General features: G+C 41.1%; 1 protein-coding gene across 2 annotated transcripts; it reads right to left on the bottom strand.

Annotated features, from left to right (window-relative positions):
- Window positions 1-598: 598 nt before the first annotated feature.
- brpf3a (bromodomain and PHD finger containing, 3a) lies at window positions 599-10472 on the bottom strand. Of its 2 annotated transcripts, none has more exons than XM_029431643.1 (13): window positions 10156-10472; window positions 7386-8906; window positions 6955-7111; window positions 5702-5833; window positions 5224-5352; window positions 4804-5116; window positions 4369-4707; window positions 3507-4061; window positions 3363-3423; window positions 2766-2854; window positions 2475-2572; window positions 2187-2341; window positions 599-2108 (listed from the first exon to the last, which is right to left on the bottom strand). In XM_029431643.1, exons 2-13 carry the CDS (start codon window positions 8891-8893, stop codon window positions 1925-1927), a joined length of 3720 nt encoding a protein of 1239 aa, XP_029287503.1. In that variant the 5' UTR covers window positions 8894-8906; window positions 10156-10472; the 3' UTR covers window positions 599-1924. The 2 variants fall into 2 exon arrangements, with proteins under 2 accessions (XP_029287503.1, XP_029287504.1); XM_029431644.1 differs by lacking the exon at window positions 10156-10472 and adding an exon at window positions 9668-9793.
- Window positions 10473-12015: the final 1543 nt, after the last annotated feature.

Raw genomic sequence — 12015 nt, 5'->3', positions numbered from 1 at the left:
CCTACATACTGTCTAGTAAATGTTAAAACTCCTTCAAGGTCTTTTTGTCAGGCCAGGACATTTGATTTGTTTTTAGACATTGCACAAAATGTTGCATCAATAAATTCTTCTGAGCTATTTATATAATAATATATTTAGTTTACAGATTAGCTTGTTTTCCTAGCCCCTGGTACACTGAGAGGGACACTGTAACATCAGACCTTCATGTGCGCTTCTCTTAAAAAGATACTTTGACCTTAAGGAGGGAACTCGAGGAGTCGAGCAGGTGAAACGTTAATAGACGACATACACACCAGCAGTTGTTTCAAACAGCATTTATTCTTGTGTGAGAAAATATTGTCTCAGGCAGATTATAGATCTTTCAGTACAATTCAAATGACAAGATCAAAAAATCTCCTGTGCCACCCAAGAAAAAAAACGTCTCTTGTAGACTAGTGCGGTCACTGCTGCCTATAGAGCTCCGGTCTTGTGCCACCTCACTTCTAGAGAATATATTCTGACATGTTGGTGAATACCATCACTATTACAAAGAGCTACTTAGCATCATACATAAATCTTTTCAATATTTTTCTTTTTAAATAACACTCTCGATTGCCACAAATTATAAATTAAAATCTAAATTTGATTTTTGCATTCCTTAAATTACTTCATGTAAGCCAATATAAACATATATTTACATATTTACAAAACTATACACATGCACCTTTACTACACTGAGGTTGTATTCATATATGTATATACTGTACACACACACACACACGCACACGCACGCACACGCAGTTTTGCCACATATGGCTCCAGGAGTCACCAATCCTATAAGCATTTTTTTAAAACGGACTGATTGTGCTTTTCAAGTCATTTCAGCCAGAGTTGCAAACAAATTGCAAGTTCTTCAGTGAGTGATCGCAGTAGACTTTGTCATAACCACAAACATAACCAGCTTCACTTTTTGTAGCGGCTTCACATCTCACTAACCAAGTAGCTGCACCGGGTACTCCAACATTCTAGTATCATAACACAGTTTCACAATATGGAAAAATAAGTAAAGACCTCTAAAGTCCCACCTGCAACACATCACGTCATGGCTGGACTAAAAGTTGAAGAATGATTGCGTTGGCAGCCAGTAACAGTAATTCAAATTGTTCTTTGACACTTATCCTGCTGTATCCACTGAGCAATTCTCTGAATTGTTGAATAAAATGTGTACACACTCAAAACAATAACATATCCTATGAGTTAAATGTAGTTATGCTGCACTGCAGCTTTTAGTTTGAGCAGGTTTGGTTATGATCCGTTTAATATCCATGGTGACTAAAAGGCTGCGTGATTTAATGGAGGGCAAATCTGAAGGAATGGTTTTAAGTTAGGAGCCTTTTAAATGTATTTTAAAAAATTAAGTTTCTATACATACCACTCAGAATTAGAAACTAATTTGTTGATGGCACAATTTGAATTATGGTCCATATCCGTCATCGCCAAACTTCTGTGGAGTCCAAATATGACGTGAACATTAAGTGGGACTTTCACACTCCATTAAACACAGTGACATTTCAATGGCAAATACAATCTAAATATGTTTTTGAATCAAGACAATCCCTTTTGACGATTTCATATTTACACTTTTCCTCAGCTAAGTCTTGACTCACTTTGGCCTAAAATAAAAACTTTATATGAACACATAGCAACAGTGGTTGTAAAATCTTTTACAAAAATTACAGGAATAAATGGAACAAATTCATCTAGGAAAATGTCTTCAAGCACTTTTTCTCTCCATATTATCAGAAGTCAGAGCAACAGTTCTATGCAGAAAACCTTCAAATACCATCGACTGTTGGAACTGTAACGCTTTGTTCAACAGCATTGATGAAGCATCTATACATATATCCAGACAGCCTGTTTTAAGATGATAAAACAACAAAAAATGTTATATAAAATTGGAGGGAGTGAAGTTTACATTTCCTCTCACGTGGTTTAAATGTACCATGGCCCGGTCGTATGCAGTGTGCACAGATTTGCGAACGCTGGGCTTCTTGCCTTCCATTAAGCGCAGTTTGTCTACAGTGTCGTCCATCCCCATCTGCAGTAGTTTGTTCCGAGGGAGCCATTGCCTGAAAACCAAGAGGGACAATTTTCTAAATGCTCCCGATTGTTTTACATGAGGTTGAGCCTGCCTGTCTGAATCTTACCAAGTTCTTTTGGTGTCAAAGAAAAGCACCAAGAAGAGCTTTTCGCCTACTTCCGTTTCTCTCCATTCGCCCAGTTTGAGCACCTCCACGGGAGGCACTGGAATGGGGATGCCGTTGTGAAGAAGCCCTTCCTGGGGCATGTCTGGGTCAACGATCTGTAACAAGAAATGATGTCAGTTAAAGTTGATTGAATTATCACGCCCTTCCATGGGATGCTATGAGGCCTTTCTCTTTATGTCAGCTCTGACATGAAGCACACCATAAGCTGCAAGATCAATACATCCTCACCATTGCTGGGTACGATGGATATCCTCGGCATTTGGCCCAAACTAGGTCCAGAGGTCCGAGCTCGGTCTCACTATCTGAAGACAGAAGTGTAGACTGTCCTGTGAACAGGACATTCAGATACATTCAATTAATTTGTATCCAGGACCTCTTGAGCCCAAAACTGAACATTGTTATGAAGTTGTATTGCTCATAAAAAGGTTTTTGGGTGCAGATTCTTTCATTACGCATCCAATAAACACTTAAAAACTGAGGCTTTTCACTGTATTTTGATTGCCATCTCATCATACACACCAGACCCACAGATGTCTCCATTCTCACTGCTAGGAACTTTTGCCAATGCAGGTTTACCACGACTTCGTTTTGGCGGGGAGACACTACAGCTGTAAACAAGAGGAGAGAAACGCAAGAGTGGGAGACTTTTAAGTTAAAGCGCAATTTATGCTGAGACTATAGCTGCAATTCAATGGCTAAGAATGTCAAAGACATTTTTATAATCTTATGCTAAACTTCTTACTTTTTCTTAGAGGCTTGCTTGTACAAGTGTTTGATTCACCAAACTTGTCTTGTAAACAGCTCGTTTCAGCCTGATGAATGCCACCTGATCATGACGAGGTGCACGTTCGTGAGATTCGAGGGGTTAGCATAATCGACAGCTCTAAAAGATTTCCACATAAGGCTACTTGTTCCGCTCCGTGTTGAAGTTTCAATCTCAAAAATGTTACCAACAAATAATTCCACACCGCAGAGCTTAAAGTCCTGACATTAAGATGAGTTTAGCAGTGTCAGAAGTGTATTCGAGGACCCTTAAAAACGCTTGTACATGCCACTTAAGAGCAAATCGGAGTGGTTCTTGCATGAGGCCCATTGCTTCTGTGACTCCATACTCACTTTAGTTTTTGGTCGTCATCATCATCATGATCTGCAGAGGTGTGCTTTCCATTTGTCAGGCCTAGTGAAAAACAAATGAAATAGTGACAAATATGGACTTTGTGGAATCTCTGGCTGTAACTTATTGATGCATTTTGTCCTTACCTTCTTCTCTGGGTGGTGTAGGGAGTTTGTCTGCTTCACTTTCTGAGCTGGGGCCTCTGGACCTCAGGTGGTGTGAGGAAGGAGAGGGAGGTGTAGGGGAAGCGTTTGGAGTGGGAGGTAAGGTGATGTTGTTGGTCACACTGGGTGAATTTGGGGTGGCAGGGGTGCTGTCCAGCCCGTTGGTTTTCCCCTCAGACGTTTTCCCGTTCTGTTGTGGTGGCGACTTGTTTTTTACCATTCGCACCCCATTTTTAGCTTTTTTAAACAGAACGGACGTACGACGACCTACTCCAACCAAAGGCAGAGTCGGGGGTGTTCCCAGCGGAGTGACCTCGTGTACAGCCTCCGTTTGTGAAGACGGTGTTTCACCAACTTCAGCCTCATCTTCCCCTTGGCTTTTGCTTCCACTGCGGGATGACCTCTGACGCTTGTAGGAGCGCCCAGGAGACCTTCGCCCTCCAGGTACGATTCCCAGGACGGGAGGTTCGAGAGGAGCATCTCCTGGCAGCGGCGATGAGACTGGACAGGTGAGTTCTAGCACAGGTGGAGAGTCATCTGGATCAAAAGAGAATTGTATTTATTCATAAATACAGCTGAAACAATTAGTCACATAATCCTATAAGTGCACAAGTAAAATCTCCCAACATTCACAGGTTGCAGCTTTTGGACTGTTGCTCGGACAGAACAAGACGTCACATTGTACTTTGGGAAATTAAAATGGCAGATTAATCAATAATGAAAATATTCGTTAGTTGCATCTCTATAAATACAAAAACAGGGTATTAAGTGTCGTTACTGATTAAATGATATTAGCAATGGCCAAATGGCATAACATATATTAAAAAGGAAAGATATGTTTTACCTGTCCCAGAGTTTGACACGGCTTTCAAAGGTCCATTTTTAACATTTCTCTTTTTCTTTTCCTTCTCCTCTTTTTTTTCTTCCTCCTCCTCCTCCTCCTCCTCCTCCTCCTCCTTCACTTTGTCCTCCTTGTCATTACCATTCACAGACTGAGAGTTTTGCTGCTGCTGGTTCATCTTCTGTTTGAGAGTGTTGATCTCTCGCCGCAGCAGTCTGATGCGCTTGGTTCGACCCCCACTAGTGCGCATGGATGCAACCATGTCCAGCTTGTCCAGTAAGGCCTTTAGCTGCTCGTCTGTGGTTAAGTGCAGTCTGTTGTCTGGGTCCAAGAGAGAGTCAACTGTAGAGAGTATAAGAAGACAAAAAAGGCACATGAACCGACGAGGCATGAGGGTTATTATCGCAAAGAAATAGCTAGTTCCCAGTCTCAACTCACCGTCATCCCACGTACAGTTGTAAAAGCCATGTTTGTTCGGAGAATCTGGGAGATGCATGCCAGTGCTGGGATCCAGGCCGATGCTCTGAGACTGCCTGTGGGCGTGACGGAGAACGGCTCCACCCACCTCCCGGAGTTGTAAGGCTGTCTTGTGAAACATGGTGTCCTTGGAGTTGTACTTGAGGCAGTTGGAGATCATGAGGTTAAAGTCCTTCTCTAGGTCCGCGATGGAGCAATAGGCATGTCCCTCCAGTTTGGTACACATGGTGGAGAAGTCCATGGGTTGGGAAATAAACTCCATGTAATCTGGGACCTCAGTAAATCATGAAAATATGACTGTTAGCCGAGTCAAAGCCAAAGCAAATATGCTACTTGATGTAAAGCATGTATTTGAGCAGATTGCTTTCTAACTGCACCAACCTCTGATAGATTGACAGGCTGAGAGAAGATTTTTGCCGTGTCCTTCTCCTGCAGTTGGTCCAAGGTGGATCGCAGAAGCACCAACGCAGGGGTCAACTTCAACTCAAGAGCAGCCTGCTGAATTTTCATCTGAGGGGGTGATGACGTAAACACACAGGAGAGAGGAGCGTAATCACAAGGTTACTCTACAGGGTTCAAGTGAACAACAAATGATGAATAGAACAGAGATTAAGGGTGCATCTAACGACCTCACTGCTCATTATTTTCTTTTGAATGATTAATCGTTTATAAATAAATAAAATTTATAAAAAGTATTCACAATTGAGAAGCTAGATTTTGTCTAATCTACTATCAAAATGGTTTTCAGATTAATTTTCTCACTGTGGCCTGATTACTTAATACGTAATTCTTTCAGTTCTAATAGATATGCTTATGAATATACTCCAAATAATTATCTAGCACTTCCTCTTTTATGCACCTGTTCTCTCTTTAGCCTCTCTCTCTTGCGGATGAGTTCCACCAAAAGCCTGGCTCTTTCCAGGTCTTGCCTCAACTTTTGCCAGTATCGTAGCTCCTCTCTCGCAGCACAAAGCTTCTCATCAGGCTCCCTCTGAACACATAAGGAACAAGCACAAACAAAAACAATCTGACTTATGTTTCAGTTTTAAAATCCATCACAATCAGTGTTTCCTCCAGGTCTGTGTTGGAGATATACTGGCTCAGACTATACACAAATTGGAACATTTATTTTCACATTAATTGTTTATTTAAACATTAATTTAAATTTTAGTCCCCAAAGTTTCCAGCAACAAAGAAAATCATAATGATCATGTCACATATCGTGTAATGAATTTCAGTTAAAAACAGATGGATAAAAAAATTCATAATAATATGGATAAACATTTTTATGAAAATAAATTAATCTATATATTTAACTAAATTACAATTTTTATAAATGTCCACCATTGGGACATTCCTGTAAACATATATGCTGTCAAAAAGATGTATTTTCTCAGCCACTGTGGATACATTTAATTTTAAATATTTGTTTAACCTGCATTACATATTTTTATACACCTTAAAACAGCTTAAGGCATCCCCTGCAATCATAAGTGAATGGGATATAAATTAAAATACATATCCATAGCTTTTTACACGCCGTCGCCCTCTGCAGCAGTGAAAGGTCCACAGCAAAGACGACAGAGCTGTGAAGGGTTGTGTGAAAGCCATCTATTTAAATCAGCCATAACAAGTGTGATGTCCAGGCTTATGTTTGGATTTCAGTGTGTGAGATACAAACATGGTGTGAAGTGGTTACATTCCAGTGACTTGGCTGAATGTCCTGAACAGACTTTATTGGTTCTTTAAAGGCCTGATACTCTAATGACTGTAAATGTGCATGTGCTGGTTTTAATAACTTATGATGCTCCACCAAACGAATATATTAGGTCAAAATCAATGTACAATCAGCTTAAACTAGGGGTGTAAGAAAATATCTAAATATATCAAATATTGCAATAGAAGGTCATCTTTGCATATGGTATTTAATTTTTTAATTGCAATGTATCGTCTTGCTTAAAGTATGGCAATATATTGAATCATAACCCCTGTATCATGATACGTATCGTGTTGCCAAATTCTTGCCAATACACAGCCCTAGTTTTAGAGGATTTGTTTTATTCCCTAATTTTCATTTTAAACGAACACACAGTCCATGATCTCTCTCCTCACCTGCTCTGTAGTCCTGTGGGCCTGTAAATGGGAATGAAGTCGGCGAATTAAAGGCATCCCATTTCGTGACTGTCGTTTCAGTAACCAGTAGTTATGAAGCCTCTGCATGAACTGATTCTTCCTCTGGACTTCAACTCCTGTGCAGATCTTGTTCAGCCTGTGGAGATGATACAGTTACACATTTGTGTGGCAGTACTAGTGGTCATACTAATAACACTAACTTATCATCTTATGGTTGAGTCATTTAAAGAATCAATACATGTGCAAAATACTCTCTCTTGATGCACTGGATCAAAACCTAATTATATTAAGAGTGTTTCCTGTGGAACTCTGAAAGAATACTAATAATAATAATCTCTTTTAAGGCAGGAGACACTACAGTAAGTTAATATGCTGGGTATGTAAATTTCAACAGTATGCAAATGTCACACCTGTGAGAGGGGATCTGAGGCACGAGCAGCACAGGCACAGTTGAGCGACGTGTCGACCGACCAGACCCTTTTGTATTCTTCTTCTTTTGGCCTTTGGTAGCTTTCTTGTTTGGTGGTGGTGACGGGGGGCTTTGAGTATAGGACCTTTGACCACGATTACCCCTGCCCCCCACCAGTCTCCCTTCAACTGACTCGTCTCCAGACCCGTCCCGCCGAGACCCTACCGGAGAATGATGCTCACAGAAAGCAGTCTTCTTCACAGAAAAGGTGGTACCGTTGACACCTGTCTCCCGGACTGGGTCTATCTTCATAAACAGGCCGGCCTTCTGGGCGCAGGTGACATGAAAGGCCCTGTAACAATTGGCTTTGTGGCACTGAATGGATGCTCCTCTGCCTTTCTGCTTACACAGGTAGCAGGTGAGCTTCCAGCGGGCAGGAGGGATGTTCTTGACCCCTTCAACGGGCTCCAAAAACACTGTGTTGGCAAAGCACACCTCCGGGATCCATATGGCACAGACAACATGGGCCCAACGTCCATCACTTGTCTGTTTGAAGGCACCTCCTCGGTTGGGACAGAGCACACAGTCTACAGGACGGGAAGGGGACTGCAAGCAGCAGCGGCACAGCCACTGACCCTCTGGTACGTAGGGCACACCGTAACACTCCTGGTGGACGGCCAGGTTACAGATGTCACAGAACAGGATGACATTACTGTTCAGACATTCGTCATCCAGGCAGACGCAGCAGAAAGCGTCCTCGTCAACGGCGCTCTGGGACAGAGCCTGGTTGCGAGACTCCAGGATTGATTCCCTCTCCAGGCGGTCAATCAGCAGCTCAAAAGTATCTGCAGATACTGAGGCATGACCGTCACACACCCTCTTTTGATTAACCATCTCCAGCCAAGCCAGGTCCTCCTCATCCATGTCGTACTCGGCCACACTGTCCTGTTCCTCCATTGACTTTTCTATGAAACGATAGTAGGCTGTTGGGAGAGGATCTGCCTCTGAGGGGCAAACTGAAGTCAGCACACGAAAGATGGGCTCGGGCAGAGGGATTTGGTGAGACGGCTCCTGGAGGGAATTAGTAGGTCCTGTGTGCTGGGAGCCGGACCGTTGGTTCTGGTGAGACGCATTTTTACCACTCTTCCTGCTTTTACTGTTTGAGGGCTTCCTCCACGATCTGGTTTTACTCTGCGTTTGTTCACTGTTCTCCTTGTTGCTGTTGCACTCAGCAATGTCCTGGGCCATCATCTCGTCCTCGGTAATAACTGGCAGAGGATCTGTGATGTTAATCCGATGAAGCCGTCCTTCTAGGTCCACTTCCACTATTTTCTGTGCCTGAGCATACGTCAAAGTCTCCCTGGATGGAGAGAGCTGCAGTCTGTAGGGCGAGGGGGGGCGCAGCCGGCCCGACGATCCCCTGCCCCTTCCTCTCCCTCTGCCTCGGCCCCTACCCATGTTGAGTCCGTTAACAACTGTCTCACATTCCCACCTCCTCACCTTCCGCATGGAAGTTTACACCCTAACAGATACAAAGGAAGACATTTTTTTTAATGCAATGTTAGTCAACACTTTCTACTTTGTGTAATTATCTATCAAGGTTTATAGTAGCTGTCACTATTGTGTTTGTATGTAACCATGTTCTTGAGTCAATAAAATCTCAAACTGAGTTTACTGGGAAATAACTAGTTCTAGGTAATCCTCCCACTAAAAGTAAAACCCGCAATGTTGAATTATAGATTATCATGAATTTTCAATGTTTGGTAGTATTACTGTGTATTACTATTTAAATTGAAAACATAATGCCATGACAATTTCATGGATACCATTTACCCACTAATGCACAGGTCTAGTATATCCAGCTATCCCAGATGACCAACTGTAGGACTGTGTCTCCCATAGTGTGTTTGTGTGTATGTTAATTCATGCAACCAAGGCTGTTCATTGCTTTAATTTATCCATTGTTGTTCAAATCATATTTTCTTGATAACAAATCCCAAAAGGTTAAAATGTTATAAACAATTCATTATAAAATATTGCTTTTATCTATTAAGTAATAAATTGGTTATAAAATGTTGATATATTTTTCCCTCAGAGCCTGTTTTTTTTTCTATTAGTGTGCCTATGAACTTTGTGTTATTCTGATTAATTAATTAATCCTTAAATTAACTCTGGTGCTATTGTAATACAAACACAGCATGTCACCTCAAATACTCTTGCTGCACGAACACAACTACAGTAATAAGTAAGTAACAGTAAGTTGTACTGCTTGCATGTATGCACCTCAGTTGTCTCTCCATTGGTCCAATCAGGAGTCTGTAACAGTCCCACATTTCCCTCAGCCCAATCAAATGCCAGTATCCTCTATTTTCTTCCTTGTTGCCGTGCGTAGTTTGGTTGAAGAGCGCTAAATACCAACCCGAGTATCTAACATCTGTCAGCCATTTTAAGCGCACAACAGCAGAGACAACATTTGGATTGCAAGTTGATTAGCAGCCCAATTATACATGCCAACAGCAACCAGAAAGCAGACGCACTGTATGCACCGTGCCTAAATGCACAAATGACTTGCATGTATACATTAGATCACGACACCGCAAATATGCAACGTTTCGGCTGCTGCTTTGTACTCCAGACCCCTGCAAAAAGACTGTCTCTCTCTCGCTGTGATAACGTTACTCGGTCGGACAGGACACACAAGAAGTCGTGTAACAAAACGGCAGGTTTCCTAAGCAACTCTGAAAATACTGTATACATCAAGAGTGGTTTACCTTGTAAAGTCGTCCTCTGCAGTGCGAGTGCCAAACGGAATAACTGCACCTAGCTAAATGTCAGCTAGTGACAGACTACAACCAAGGCGGACATGCTAGCCGTTAGCTTAGCTAGCCGGTAATTCAGGAGCGACAGCGTCATCTTCAGTACTTCAGTTCTCCGCTGTGACTTCGGTCGAACACACAAACTCGACCCGGTTTCATAGTTATGGTTTAAACCTTTCAAATGGTGCTTGTTCCCAACTTAAGGGTTGCAAAATCCCGAAGATATCAAATTAATGTTCCTTGGATGAGGCTAAATATTCAGACAAGATGGCTTGAAAAATACGCCCCTTTGGAAAAAAACACCTCAGCCAATTGTAGGTGGCCGCTTCACCTCGCGCGCAACGCGCATCGTTTTCGGATTGGTCAACGCGATATACCGATTGCATCGAAGTTAATTTGGAGCTCATAACAGAAAGAAGCGATGAGAAAAACAACGAGGCATATATTGCGCGCCTTATGGCCTCATCTTCATATCCTATAGACCCCATATTGTACCTGTTATACACCTGCTGTCTCCAGGGAAACATTATAATTCAAACAATCCAATATCCAAATGTAATAACCACATAAAAAGACAATAATAACCAAATGCCAATGGACACATTAGCTTATTTTATATGTACAATTTGGGTTTTCAATCCTGCTGACACATTCACATTAAAAAAATGTGAGGGCAATATACAGGATTTTAGAAATACATGAGTAGCTACCTTTCACAATTAATATTTTATTTATTCAGTTAATTGTTTAATCATAGTGCTTGTAAATTCTGACAAAGTTAATGATTTTCCTTGTAAATAGTTTAATAAAACCAAACTAAAAGTACCTTTATTTGTGTTTTTGAGAGCTTTCAACCTGTATCACATGACACAACAGCAGATGGAGTTTCGCCAGTTGTCAAGGACATAGAATCTAGGCTTAAAAGTTCATAAATTAAAGTTCATGGAAACCTTCAAAAAAGTTAAGTGAACCTTGAGTTCTGATTGTCTTGTCAAACCTTTATTTCCAACTGTGAAGAAACTGTGTCTGCTAATGAAAACTATGTGATACTGCTGAAAGCTAGTGAGACGACCTTCAGTCGAGTCTGTTTGTCAAACATTTAGTTTCAAAGCCTCGTTCAGAATGCCACAAATAAATGTCTTGTGGGGAAATGCTGAGTCCTCATTTATTTATATTTTGCTTGCTTAACATTAGTCGAGGTTTCTAAAATTCCCAGCAAAAATACAGAGGGCATGACCTCAGTGTCCTAATCCTGCCCAGAATGAGCTTCTGTAAAGTGTTCAAGTCAAAAATACAACTTAATTATGCTTTTTTAACATATGTACAAATATATATTCTGTTTTATGTTTTTTTTCTAAGCTTTTCTCAGTTTGTGTCTTTGTTTGTCTCCTGCTTGACCTGTTAGCTCTATGCCTTTGTTGGTTTGTCACTGCACGTGGGTGCAATGAGAGCCTTTGAAAACCAAAGCCACGTTTACAAGCTTACTTGACTATAAAATTGACTTGGCATGATTTTTCTTTTACATTACATCATGGACACTAAGGTCATTCTTTGGGAATTTTGATAATTGAATGACCTAAATAGGAGTAAGCCTATACATTTTACCGACAAATTATAAAAAAAAACATAACAAAATAATAAAACAATAATGAATCATCAGCTGTAAGTGTGAAGACTTCTTTGAAGCAGCATTTAGTACATAATATAAGGAGATAAAATATAACTGAAAAGTTAAATGAATAAAAGTAATCTGGAATCTCTAACTCAGTATTTCTAAAATCCTGCCTGCAACCCTGCATTATATACTGTATATCA

Source organism: Cottoperca gobio, chromosome 5 (assembly GCF_900634415.1).
Source record: "Cottoperca gobio chromosome 5, fCotGob3.1, whole genome shotgun sequence".
NCBI classification, from domain to species: domain Eukaryota; kingdom Metazoa; phylum Chordata; class Actinopteri; order Perciformes; family Bovichtidae; genus Cottoperca; species Cottoperca gobio.
Note: the sequence above shows the minus strand (reverse complement) of the source record. Positions and strands in the feature narration are given on the sequence as shown.

Coding starts and splice junctions, on each gene's coding strand:
- brpf3a (XM_029431643.1), bottom strand. CDS start 8,893: ATGCGGAAGGTGAGGAGGTGGGAATGTGAGACAGTTGTTAACGGACTC. Junction 4,062..4,368: donor CGTGTCAAACTCTGGGACAG/GTAAAACATATC, acceptor CTTTTGATCCAG/ATGACTCTCCACCTGTGCTA. Junction 2,109..2,186: donor TTTGACACCAAAAGAACTTG/GTAAGATTCAGA, acceptor CTTGGTTTTCAG/GCAATGGCTCCCTCGGAACA.